The 12,223-nt window shown below is 48.7% G+C and overlaps 1 protein-coding gene across 1 annotated transcript in view; it reads right to left on the bottom strand.

Moving 5' to 3' along the window:
* The window catches only part of LOC139381245 (ankyrin-3-like), a 201,276-nt gene that overhangs the window by 138,947 nt on the left and 50,106 nt on the right, over positions 1 to 12,223 (bottom strand). The window contains exons 9-12 of the mRNA XM_071124721.1: positions 10,380 to 10,478; positions 8,789 to 8,887; positions 8,516 to 8,713; positions 4,676 to 4,774 (exon numbers count right to left, since the gene is read on the bottom strand). Of these exons, the coding sequence (XP_070980822.1) occupies positions 4,676 to 4,774; positions 8,516 to 8,713; positions 8,789 to 8,887; positions 10,380 to 10,478 (495 nt within the window). The remainder of the gene's footprint in view (positions 1 to 4,675; positions 4,775 to 8,515; positions 8,714 to 8,788; positions 8,888 to 10,379; positions 10,479 to 12,223) is intronic.

Raw genomic sequence — 12,223 nt, 5'->3', positions numbered from 1 at the left:
AGAAGACAACATGTTAGTTAGTAGGTCCTCTGTAGGTCTTCTGTAGTTTTTGTAAAGTTAGTTAGGTGTTCCTCTGTAGGTCTTCTGAAGTTCCTACCTCGGTCACTGCCTGTATGGACGCTCCGTGTTTCAGTTCCCACCTCGGTCACTGCCTGTATGGACGCTCCGTGTTTCAGTTCCTACCTCGGTCACTGCCTGTATAGACGCTCCGTGTCAGTTCCTACCTCGGTCACTGCCTGTATAGACGCTCCGTGTTTCAGCTTCTACCTCGGTCACTGTCTGTATGGACGCTCCGTGTTTCAGTTCCTACCTCGGTCACTGCCTGTATAGACGCTCCGTGTCAGTTCCTACCTCGGTCACTGCCTGTATAGACGCTCCGTGTTTCAGCTTCTACCTCGGTCACTGCCTGTATGGACGCTCCGTGTTTCAGTTCCTAACTCGGTCACTGCCTGTATAGACGCTCCGTGTTTCAGTTCCTACCTCGGTCACTGCCTGTATAGACGCTCCGTGTTTCAGCTTCTACCTCGGTCACTGCCTGTATAGACGCTCCGTGTTTCAGTTCTTTCCTCGGTCACTGCCTGTATGGACGCTCCGTGTTTCAGTTCCTACCTCGGTAACTGCCTGTATAGACGCTCCGTGTCAGTTCCTACCTCAGTTACTGCCTGTATGGACGCTCCGTGTTTCAGTTCCTACCTCGGTCACTGCCTGTATGGACGCTCCGTGTCAGATCTTACCTCGGTCACTGCCTGTATAGATGCTCCGTGTTTCAGTTCCTACCTCAGTCACTGCCTGTATGGACGCTCCGTGTTTCAGTTCCTGCCCCGGTCACTGCCTGTATAGATGCTCCGTGTTTCAGTTCCTACCTCGGGCACTGCCTGTATAGACGCTCCGTGTCAGTTCCTACCTCGGTCACTGCCTGTATAGATGCTCCGTGTTTCAGTTCCTACCTCGGGCACTGCATGTATAGACGCTCCGTGTCAGTGCCTACCTCGGTCACTGCCTGTATGGACGCTCTGTGTCAGTTCCTACCTCGGTCACTGCCTGTATGGACGCTCCGTGTTTCAGTTCCTACCTCGGTCACTGCCTGTTTGGACGCTCCGTGTTTCAGTTCCTACCTCGGTCACTGCCTGTATGGACGCTCCGTGTTTCAGTTCCTACCTCGGTCACTGCCTGTATGGACGCTCCGTGTTTCAGTTCTTACCTCGGTCACTGCCTGTATAGATGCTCCGTGTTTCAGTTCCTACCTCAGTCACTGCCTGTATGGACGCTCCGTGTTTCAGTTCCTACCCCGGTCACTGCCTGTATAGATGCTCCGTGTTTCAGTTCCTACCTCGGGCACTGCCTGTATAGACGCTCCGTGTCAGTTCCTACCTCGGTCACTGCCTGTATAGATGCTCCGTGTTTCAGTTCCTACCTCGGGCACTGCCTGTATAGACGCTCCGTGTCAGTGCCTACCTCGGTCACTGCCTGTATGGACGCTCTGTGTCAGTTCCTACCTCGGTCACTGCCTGTATGGACGCTCCGTGTTTCAGTTCCTACCTCGGTCACTGCCTGTATAGACGCTCCGTGTCAGTTCCTACCTCGGTCACTGCCTGTATAGATGCTCCGTGTTTCAGTTCCTACCTCGGGCACTGCCTGTATAGACGCTCCGTGTTTCAGTTCCTACCTCGGTCACTGCCTGTATGGACGCTCCGTGTTTCAGTTCCTACCTCGGTCACTGCCTGTATGGACGCTCCGTGTTTCAGTTCCTACCTCGGTAACTGCCTGTATAGACGCTCCGTGTCAGTTCCTACCTCAGTTACTGCCTGTATGGACGCTCCGTGTTTCAGTTCCTACCTCGGTCACTGCCTGTATGGACGCTCCGTGTCAGATCTTACCTCGGTCACTGCCTGTATAGATGCTCCGTGTTTCAGTTCCTACCTCAGTCACTGCCTGTATGGACGCTCCGTGTTTCAGTTCCTGCCCCGGTCACTGCCTGTATAGATGCTCCGTGTTTCAGTTCCTACCTCGGGCACTGCCTGTATAGACGCTCCGTGTCAGTTCCTACCTCGGTCACTGCCTGTATAGATGCTCCGTGTTTCAGTTCCTACCTCGGGCACTGCATGTATAGACGCTCCGTGTCAGTGCCTACCTCGGTCACTGCCTGTATGGACGCTCTGTGTCAGTTCCTACCTCGGTCACTGCCTGTATGGACGCTCCGTGTTTCAGTTCCTACCTCGGTCACTGCCTGTTTGGACGCTCCGTGTTTCAGTTCCTACCTCGGTCACTGCCTGTATGGACGCTCCGTGTTTCAGTTCCTACCTCGGTCACTGCCTGTATGGACGCTCCGTGTTTCAGTTCTTACCTCGGTCACTGCCTGTATAGATGCTCCGTGTTTCAGTTCCTACCTCAGTCACTGCCTGTATGGACGCTCCGTGTTTCAGTTCCTACCCCGGTCACTGCCTGTATAGATGCTCCGTGTTTCAGTTCCTACCTCGGGCACTGCCTGTATAGACGCTCCGTGTCAGTTCCTACCTCGGTCACTGCCTGTATAGATGCTCCGTGTTTCAGTTCCTACCTCGGGCACTGCCTGTATAGACGCTCCGTGTCAGTGCCTACCTCGGTCACTGCCTGTATGGACGCTCTGTGTCAGTTCCTACCTCGGTCACTGCCTGTATGGACGCTCCGTGTTTCAGTTCCTACCTCGGTCACTGCCTGTATAGACGCTCCGTGTCAGTTCCTACCTCGGTCACTGCCTGTATAGATGCTCCGTGTTTCAGTTCCTACCTCGGGCACTGCCTGTATAGACGCTCCGTGTTTCAGTTCCTACCTCGGTCACTGCCTGTATGGACGCTCCGTGTTTCAGTTCCTACCTCGGTCACTGCCTGTATGGACGCTCCGTGTTTCAGTTCTTACCTCGGTCACTGCCTGTATAGACGCTCCGTGTCAGTTCCTACCTCGGTCACTGCCTGTATGGACGCTCCGTGTCAGTTCCTACCTCGGTCACTGCCTGTATAGATGCTCCGTGTTTCAGTTCCTACCTCGGTCACTGCCTGTATAGACGCTCCGTGTCAGTTCCTACCTCGGTCACTGCCTGTATAGACGCTCCGTGTCAGTTCCTACCTCGGTCACTGCCTGTATAGACACTCCGTGTTTCAGCCTCTACCTCGGTCACTGCCTGTATGGACACTCCGTGTCAGTTCCTACCTCGGTCACTGCCAGTATGGACGCTCCGTGTTTCAGTTCCTACCTCGGTCACTGCCTGTGTGGACGCTCCGTGTTTCAGTTCCTACCTCGGTCACTGCCTGTATGGACGCTCCGTGTTTCAGTTCCTACATCGATCACTGCCTGTATAGACGCTTCGTGTCAGTTCCTACCTCAGTCACTGCCTGTATGGACGCTCCGTGTTTCAGTTCCTACCTCGGTCACTGCCTGTATGGACGCTCCGTGTTTCAGGTTCTATCTCGGTCACTGTCTGTATAGACGCTCTGTGTCAGTTCCTAACTCGGTCACTGACTGTATAGACACGCCGTGTTTCAGTTCCTACCTCGGTCACTGCCTGTATAGACGCTCCGTGTCAGTTCCTACCTCGGTCACTGCCTGTATAGACGCTCTGTGTTTCAGTTCCTAGCTCGGTCACTGCCTGTATAGACGCTCCGTGTTTCAGCTTCTACCTCGGTCACTGCCTGTATGGACGCTCCGTGTTTCAATTCCTACCTCGGTCACTGCCTGTATAGACGCTCCCTGTCAGTTCCTACCTCAGTTACTGCCTGTATGGACGCTCCGTGTGTCAGGTCCTACCTTGGTCACTGCCTGTATAGACGCTCCGTGTTTCAGTTCCTACCTTGGTCACTGCCTGTATGGACACTCCGTGTTTCAGGTCCTACCTCGGTCACTGCCTGTATGGACAATCCGTGTTTCAGTTCCTACCTCGGTCACTGCCTGTATGGACGCTCCGTGTTTCAGTTCCTACCTCGGTCACTGCCTGTATGGACGCTCCGTGTTTCAGTTCCTACCTCGGTCACTGCCTGTATAGATGCTCCATTTCAGTTCCTACCTCGGTCACTGCCTGTATGGACGCTCCGTGTCAGGTCCTACCTTGGTCACTGCCTGTATGGATGCTCCGTGTTTCAGTTCCTACCTCGGTCACTGTCTGTATAGACGCTCCGTGTCAGTTCCTACCTCGGTCAATGCCTGTATGGATGCTCCGTGTTTCAGTTCCTACCTCGGTCACTGCCTGTATGGACGCTCCGTGTTTCAGTTCCTACCTTGGTCACTGCCTGTATGGAAGCTCCGTGTTTCAGTTCCTACCTTGGTCACTGCCTGTATGGAAGCTCCGTGTTTCAGTTCCTACCTCGGTCATTGCCTGTATGGACGCTCCGTGTTTCAGTTCCTACCTCGGTCACTGCCTGTATGGACGCTCCGTGTTTCAGTTCCTACCTCGGTCACTGTCTGTATAGACGCTCCGTGTCAGTTCCTACCTCGGTCAATGCCTGTATGGATGCTCCGTGTTTCAGTTCCTACCTCGGTCACTGCCTGTATGGACGCTCCGTGTTTCAGTTCCTACCTCGGTCATTGCCTGTATGGACGCTCCGTGTTTCAGTTCCTACCTCGGTCACTGCCTGTATGGACGCTCCGTGTTTCAGTTCCTACCTCGGTCACTGCCTGTATGGACGCTCCGTGTTTCAGTTCCTACCTCGGTCACTGCCTGTATGGACGCTCCGTGTTTCAGCAGCAGTTCCATCACTTTGATTCTGTTCTTCTTGCAGGCGATGTGGAGCGGAGTGAAACCATTCTAAAAGAAAAACACACAGCACAACTCTACAGATGTCCTGGCTGGTTAACACACAGCACAACTCTATAGATGTCCTGGCTGGTTAACACACAACACAACTCTACAGATGTCCTGGCTGGTTAACACACAGCATCCAGCCTGGTTAACACACAACACAACTCTACAGATGTCCTGGCTGGTTAACACACAACACAACTCTACAGATGTCCTGGCTGGTTAACACACAACACAACTCTATAGATGTCCTGGCTGGTTAACACACAGCACAACTCTACAGATGTCCTGGCTGGTTAACACACAACACAACTCTACAGATGTCCTGGCTGGTTAACACACAACACAACTCTACAGATGTCCTGGCTGGTTAACACACAGCACAACTCTACAGATGTCCAGCCTGGTTAACACACAACACAACTCTACAGATGTCCTGGCTGGTTAACACACAGCACAACTCTATAGATGTCCTGGCTGGTTAACACACAGCACAACTCTACAGATGTCCTGGCTGGTTAACACACAGCACAACTCTACAGATGTCCTGGCTGGTTAACACACAGCACAACTCTATAGATGTCCTGGCTGGTTAACACACAGCACAACTCTACAGATGTCCTGGCTGGTTAACACACAGCATCCAGCCTGGTTAACACACAACACAACTCTACAGATGTCCTGGCTGGTTAACACACAGCACAACTCTACAGATGTCCAGCCTGGTTAACACACAGCACAACTCTACAGATGTCCAGCCTGGTTAACACACAACACAACTCTATAGATGTCCTGGCTGGTTAACACACAGCACAACTCTACAGATGTCCAGCCTGGTTAACACACAGCACAACTCTACAGATGTCCAGCCTGGTTAGCACACAGCACAACTCTACAGATGTCCTGGCTGGTTAACACACAGCACAACTCTACAGATGTCCAGCCTGGTTAGCACACAGCACAACTCTACAGATGTCCAGCCTGGTTAACACACAGCACAACTCTACAGATGTCCAGCCTGGTTAGCACACAGCACAACTCTACAGATGTCCTGGCTGGTTAACACACAGCATCCAGCCTGGTTAACACACAACACAACTCTACAGATGTCCAGCCTGGTTAACACACAGCACAACTCTACAGATGTCCTGGCTGGTTAACACACAACACAACTCTACAGATGTCCTGTCTGGTTAACACACAGCACAACTCTATAGATGTCCAGCCTGGTTAACACACAACACAACTCTACAGATGTCCTGGCTGGTTAACACACAACACAACTCTATAGATGTCCTGGCTGGTTAACACACAGCACAACTCTATAGATGTCCTGGCTGGTTAACACACAACACAACTCTACAGATGTCCTGGCTGGTTAACACACAGCACAACTCTATAGATGTCCAGCCTGGTTAACACACAACACAACTCTACAGATGTCCTGGCTGGTTAACACACAACACAACTCTACAGATGTCCTGGCTGGTTAACACACAACACAACTCTATAGATGTCCTGGCTGGTTAACACACAACACAATTCTATAGATGTCCTGGCTGGTTAACACACATCACAACTCTACAGATGTCCTGGCTGGTTAACACACAACACAACTCTATAGATGTCCTGGCTGGTTAACACACAACACAACTCTATAGATGTCCTGGCTGGTTAACACACAGCACAACTCTACAGATGTCCAGCCTGGTTAACACACAGCACAACTCTACAGATGTCCTGGCTGGTTAACACACAACACAACTCTACAGATGTCCTGTCTGGTTAACACACAGCACAACTCTATAGATGTCCAGCCTGGTTAACACACAGCATCCAGCCTGGTTAACACACAGCACAACTCTACAGATGTCCAGCCTGGTTAACACACAACACAACTCTACAGATGTCCTGGCTGGTTAACACACAACACAACTCTACAGATGTCCTGGCTGGTTAACACACAACACAACTCTATAGATGTCCTGGCTGGTTAACACACAGCACAACTCTATAGATGTCCTGGCTGGTTAACACACAACACAACTCTATAGATGTCCTGGCTGGTTAACACACAACACAACTCTATAGATGTCCTGGCTGGTTAACACACAGCTAACCAGCCTGGTTAACACACAACACAACTCTACAGATGTCCTGGCTGGTTAACACACAACACAACTCTACAGATGTCCTGGCTGGTTAACACACAACACAACTCGACAGATGTCCTGGCTGGTTAACACACAGCATAACTCTATAGATGTCCTGGCTGGTTAACACACAGCATCCAGCCTGGTTAACACACAGCACAACTCTACAGATGTCCTGGCTGGTTAACACACAGCACAACTCTATAGATGTCCTGGCTGGTTAACACACAGCATCCAGCCTGGTTAACACACAGCACAACTCTACAGATGTCCTGGCTGGTTAACACACAGCATCCAGCCTGGTTAACACACAGCACAACTCTACAGATGTCCTGGCTGGTTAACACACAGCACAACTCTACAGATGTCCTGGCTGGTTAACACACAACACAACTCTACAGATGTCCTGGCTGGTTAACACACAGCACAACTCTACAGATGTCCTGGCTGGTTAACACACAACACAACTCTACAGATGTCCTGGCTGGTTAACACACAGCACAACTCTACAGATGTCCTGGCTGGTTAACACACAACACAACTCTACAGATGTCCTGGCTGGTTAACACACAGCACAACTCTACAGATGTCCTGGCTGGTTAACACACAGCATCCAGCCTGGTTAACACACAGCACAACTCTACAGATGTCCTGGCTGGTTAACACACAACACAACTCTATAGATGTCCTGGCTGGTTAACACACAGCACAACTCTACAGATGTCCTGGCTGGTTAACACACAACACAACTCTATAGATGTCCAGCCTGGTTAACACACAGCACAACTCTACAGATGTCCAGCCTGGTTAACACACAGCACAACTCTATAGATGTCCTGGCTGGTTAACACACAGCACAACTCTACAGATGTCCAGCCTGGTTAACACACAACTAACCAGCCTGGTTAACACACAGCTAACCAGCCTGGTTAACACACAGCTAACCAGCCTGGTTAACACACAACACAACTCTATAGATGTCCTGGCTGGTTAACACACAGCTAACCAGCCTGGTTAACACACAGCTAACCAGCCTGGTTAACACACAGCTAACCAGCCTGGTTAACACACAGCTAACCAGCCTGGTTAACCCACAGCTAACCAGCCTGGTTAACACACAGCTAACCAGCCTGGTTAACACACAGCTAACCAGATACTAACCAGATAAACATGTGGAGTTACAGTAACTGGCCTCTGGCTGCTTTGAGGTTTGGCACCGTGTGTTATTTCTTCAGTTCCCTCTTTACTTCTTCCTTTTTCTCTCTAAACTTCAGTCATTCTGTTCCAATGACTAAACACCATGCCAGTATACTAGTGGCTGCCTGATGCCATAAACCCTAGCCCTAACCCTGCAGCCAGCCAACACACTTTACTGTCAGCCTCAGAGGCTGTGGACTGGATGAGGCAGAATGATATACAACAGGAAGTGATGTTACTGTTCCCATGTTACTGTTCTGTGATTCCAATTTAGTGTGGATCCCAGGAAGAGTAGCTACTGCTAAAGTTAATGCTAACTTATTACTAAAATAATGCTAAGCTTAAGCTAAGCTAACATCTAACAGCGATTTTAATACACAGTGTGACTGATGCTTACCAGTGCTTTAGCGTTGGGATTGGCCTTCTTGTCCACAATGACCTTGGCGACCTTGTAGTGTCCGCAGTGGGCGGCGACATGCAGGGCCGTCAGATAGTCGTTGGTGACATCATCAACAGGAACCTCGTGGTGTAGCAGGAGCTGAACACAGTTCAGATGGTCCCCCTGGGTGGCCATGTGGAGGGGAGACAGACCGTTCTGGAGGGGTACAGACAGACAGTTTAGAGGGGGGACAGGGACAGAGAGAGAAAGTCATTGTCATAGTTACTGTACCTTAGTTTTGGACAGGATGGGAGCTCCTCTGTCTAGCAGCATCTCCAGCACCTGTTCATGTCCGCTCCTGGCGCCACAGTGGAGAGGGGTCAGACCGTCCTGGGGTCAGAGGTTAAGGGGAAGTAGAGCATTACACAGGTTACTTACTGGATCTCTGACTATTGGTTCTTTCCTGCTGGGCTTTCTAGATGTTTTGTGTATGTTGTGTGTGAGCTAGATTGACTTCCTGTAGGACAATAAACATGAATCTGACCACAGACCAGTCCTCCTGTAGGACAATAAACATGAATCTGACCACAGACCAGTCCTCCCGTAGGACAATAAACATGAATCTGACCATGGACCAGTCCTCCCGTAGGAAAATAAACATGAATCTGACCACGGACCAGTCCTCCAGTAGGACAATAAACATGATTCTGACCATGGACCAGTCCTCCTGTAAGAAAATAAACATGAATCTGACCATGGTCCAGTCCTCCTGTAGGACAATAAACATTAATCATTTACAGTAGTATTGCTATTTCTATTGTCAAAACAACCATGTTACATCTGGGACTGAGACAATACTAGAGAAGAGCAGCTTCCATACAGGGCTTTATGTCATAATATACACCACAACAGAAACATAGATGTTAAGATTTCACAGGTTTCACGTTGCGTCACTACATCGTGGAAAGTTCTATGAGGTCCGACTGAGCGTTGTACTCAGTGCATTCTCAATTGGCGCTGATGAAGATTTAGTGACTTGGAAACACAAAGACACTTCTAAAGTGATCAATGTTCCATTGCCATTCTGGCTGGCAACGTCCTTATCCCTTGCTTGCCAGCTAGCCAACTACGGCTAAATTACCATCACGTCAAAAAGTACAGCCAGAATAACAGCAAAGTAGCCGCATTTTCATTTGCTTAAGTTGTTTTCTAGTGACATTTATTTGGATACATCCATAACAATGAGCTAATGAGGTACGATTTTGCCTGGCGTAGGAAATGTGGTCACTCGTCAGGACTGCTCACTCGTTGTTCAGAGGAGCTAGCCAACAACACAGCTAACACAATCACTTCAAACTGAAGCTGGAAAGACCACAAACTAGCTGCACTTCCTTTTGTTTTTTACCTTTTTTTCAATGGACATTTCTTTGTATATATCCAGAAAAGGTATACAAGCTGATTCATGATTTGGACTGTCTGAGAAACGCTGCCTGCCTGTCTGTCTCGTCCCGACTCCCGACACATTGCTATGGGACAGCTGGAGATCTAATATGAATATAGAAACAATGTTGAAAATGTCGGAGTGACAGACAGCAAGGTTTATACAAATCTCCGCTGTTAAAACTAAATGTTAGTCTAAAAGAAATGTGAGATAACGTCTAGATGCTTTTTATAGTGGAGATAAAGGTTATAAATTGCCTGGCTGGGCTGATGAGACAGTGGATTGTGCAGTCAGATGGAACAGAGTAAATAGGCATTTTAATGTCATAGATTTAGCCGGTGGTAACTTGTGGAATAGACGCCGGCTAGAATGCTGATTTAACCAATCAGCCTTCAGGATTAGACCCACCCGTTGTATAATGTAGTACAGTGTATATCTAACCTTAGTCCTGGCGTCTATCGTGCCTCCCCTCTCCAGCAGAACTTTCACCATGTTGCCATTCCCTCTCTTAGAAGCCACATGCAGCGGTGTGATGTCATTCTGAGGACGGGAGACACAACATCAAGTCATAAATACAGTACAGTCATTATTTCCATCAGATTAGACATTAAGACAATACCCACACATACAGTATAGTCATTATTTCCATCAGATTAGACATTACGACAATACCCACACATACAGTATAGTCATTATTTCCATCAGATTAGACATTAAGATAATACCCACACATACAGTATAGTCATTATTTCCATCAGATTAGACATTACGACAATACCCACACATACAGTATAGTCATTATTTCCATCAGATTAGACATTACGACAATACCCACACATACAGTATAGTCATTATTTCCATCAGATTAGACATTAAGACAATACCCACACATACAGTATAGTCATTATTTCCATCAGATTAGACATTAAGATAATACCCACACATACAGTATAGTCATTATTTCCATCAGATTAGACATTAAGACAATACCCACACATACAGCACTTTGAATGACTCTAACAGCAGGTTATCAGTGGTATGTTCTGAGTGTATTGTAAACAGCTACACCCTATGAAGATACCCTTAACACAACCTAAAGTACAGTATCACTGTCAGTTGTGTCTGCAGGACAGTCAGGTCTGAGGTAGTCTGTGGTACTGGGGTTAGTGAACTGTGTCAGCAGGACAGTCAGGTCTGAGGTAGTCTGTGGTACTGGGGTTAGTGAACTGTGTCAGCAGGACAGTCAGGTCTGAGGTAATCTGTGGTACTGGGGTTAGTGAACTGTGTCAGCAGGACAGTCAGGTCTGAGGTAGTCTGTGGTACTGAGCTGAAGAACACCTCCCTCTAGTGACAGCTAATGGTATTCGTATATCAGCTCAAACCAGCTCAAATCACGTGCTATGACAGAGTAAATGCATGATGTGCATCTATAAGCATCTATAGGCTCATATTTCATAGTGCAGGGATATGACCGACTGAGAGCCTTGGCAGGGTGTGTCCATGTGTAAGGGCCTTGGCAGGGTGAGTGCAGACTGACTCCAGCAGCTGTAGAATGATATCTGCAGGGGCTATGGAAATCAGCCTGATGAGTCTTACCCTGGTCTTGTTTTAGAGGAGTCTTACCCTGGTCTTGTTTTAGAGGACTCTTACCCTGGTCTTGTTTTAGAGGACTCTTAACCTGGTCTTGTTTTAGAGGAGTCTTACCCTGGCCTAGTTTTAGAGGAGTCTTACCCTGGCCTTGTTTTAGAGGAGTCTTGCCCTGGTCTTGTTTTAGAGGAGTCTTACCCTGGCCTTGTTTTAGAGGACTCTTACCCTGGTCTTGTTTTAGAGGACTCTTACCCTGGCCTTGTTTTAGAGGAGTCTTACCCTGGCCTTGTTTTAGAGGAGTCTTACCCTGGTCTTGTTTTAGAGGAGTCTTACCCTGGACTTGTTTTAGAGGAGTCTTACCCTGGTCTTGTTTTAGAGGAGTCTTACCCTGACCTTGTTTTAGAGGATTCTTACCCTGGTCTTGTTTTAGAGGAGTCTTACCCTGGCCTTGTTTTAGAGGAGTCTTACCCTGGCCTTGTTTAGAGGAGGCTTACCTACCCTGGTCTTGTTTTGCAGGAGTCTTACCATGGCCTAGTTTTAGAGGAGTCTTACCCTGGATTTGTTTTAGAGGAGTCTTACCCTGGTCTTGTTTTAGAGGAGTCTTACCCTGGACTTGTTTTAGAGGAGTCTTACCCTGGCCTTGTTTTAGAGGAGTCTTACCCTGGCCTTGTTTAGAGGAGGCTTACCTACCCTGGTCT

This window comes from Oncorhynchus clarkii, chromosome 23 (genome assembly GCF_045791955.1).
Source record: "Oncorhynchus clarkii lewisi isolate Uvic-CL-2024 chromosome 23, UVic_Ocla_1.0, whole genome shotgun sequence".
In the NCBI taxonomy this organism is placed as follows: Eukaryota; Metazoa; Chordata; class Actinopteri; order Salmoniformes; family Salmonidae; genus Oncorhynchus; species Oncorhynchus clarkii.
The sequence above is the reverse complement of the archived record's forward strand: the minus strand, read 5'-3'. Positions and strand labels throughout refer to the sequence as shown.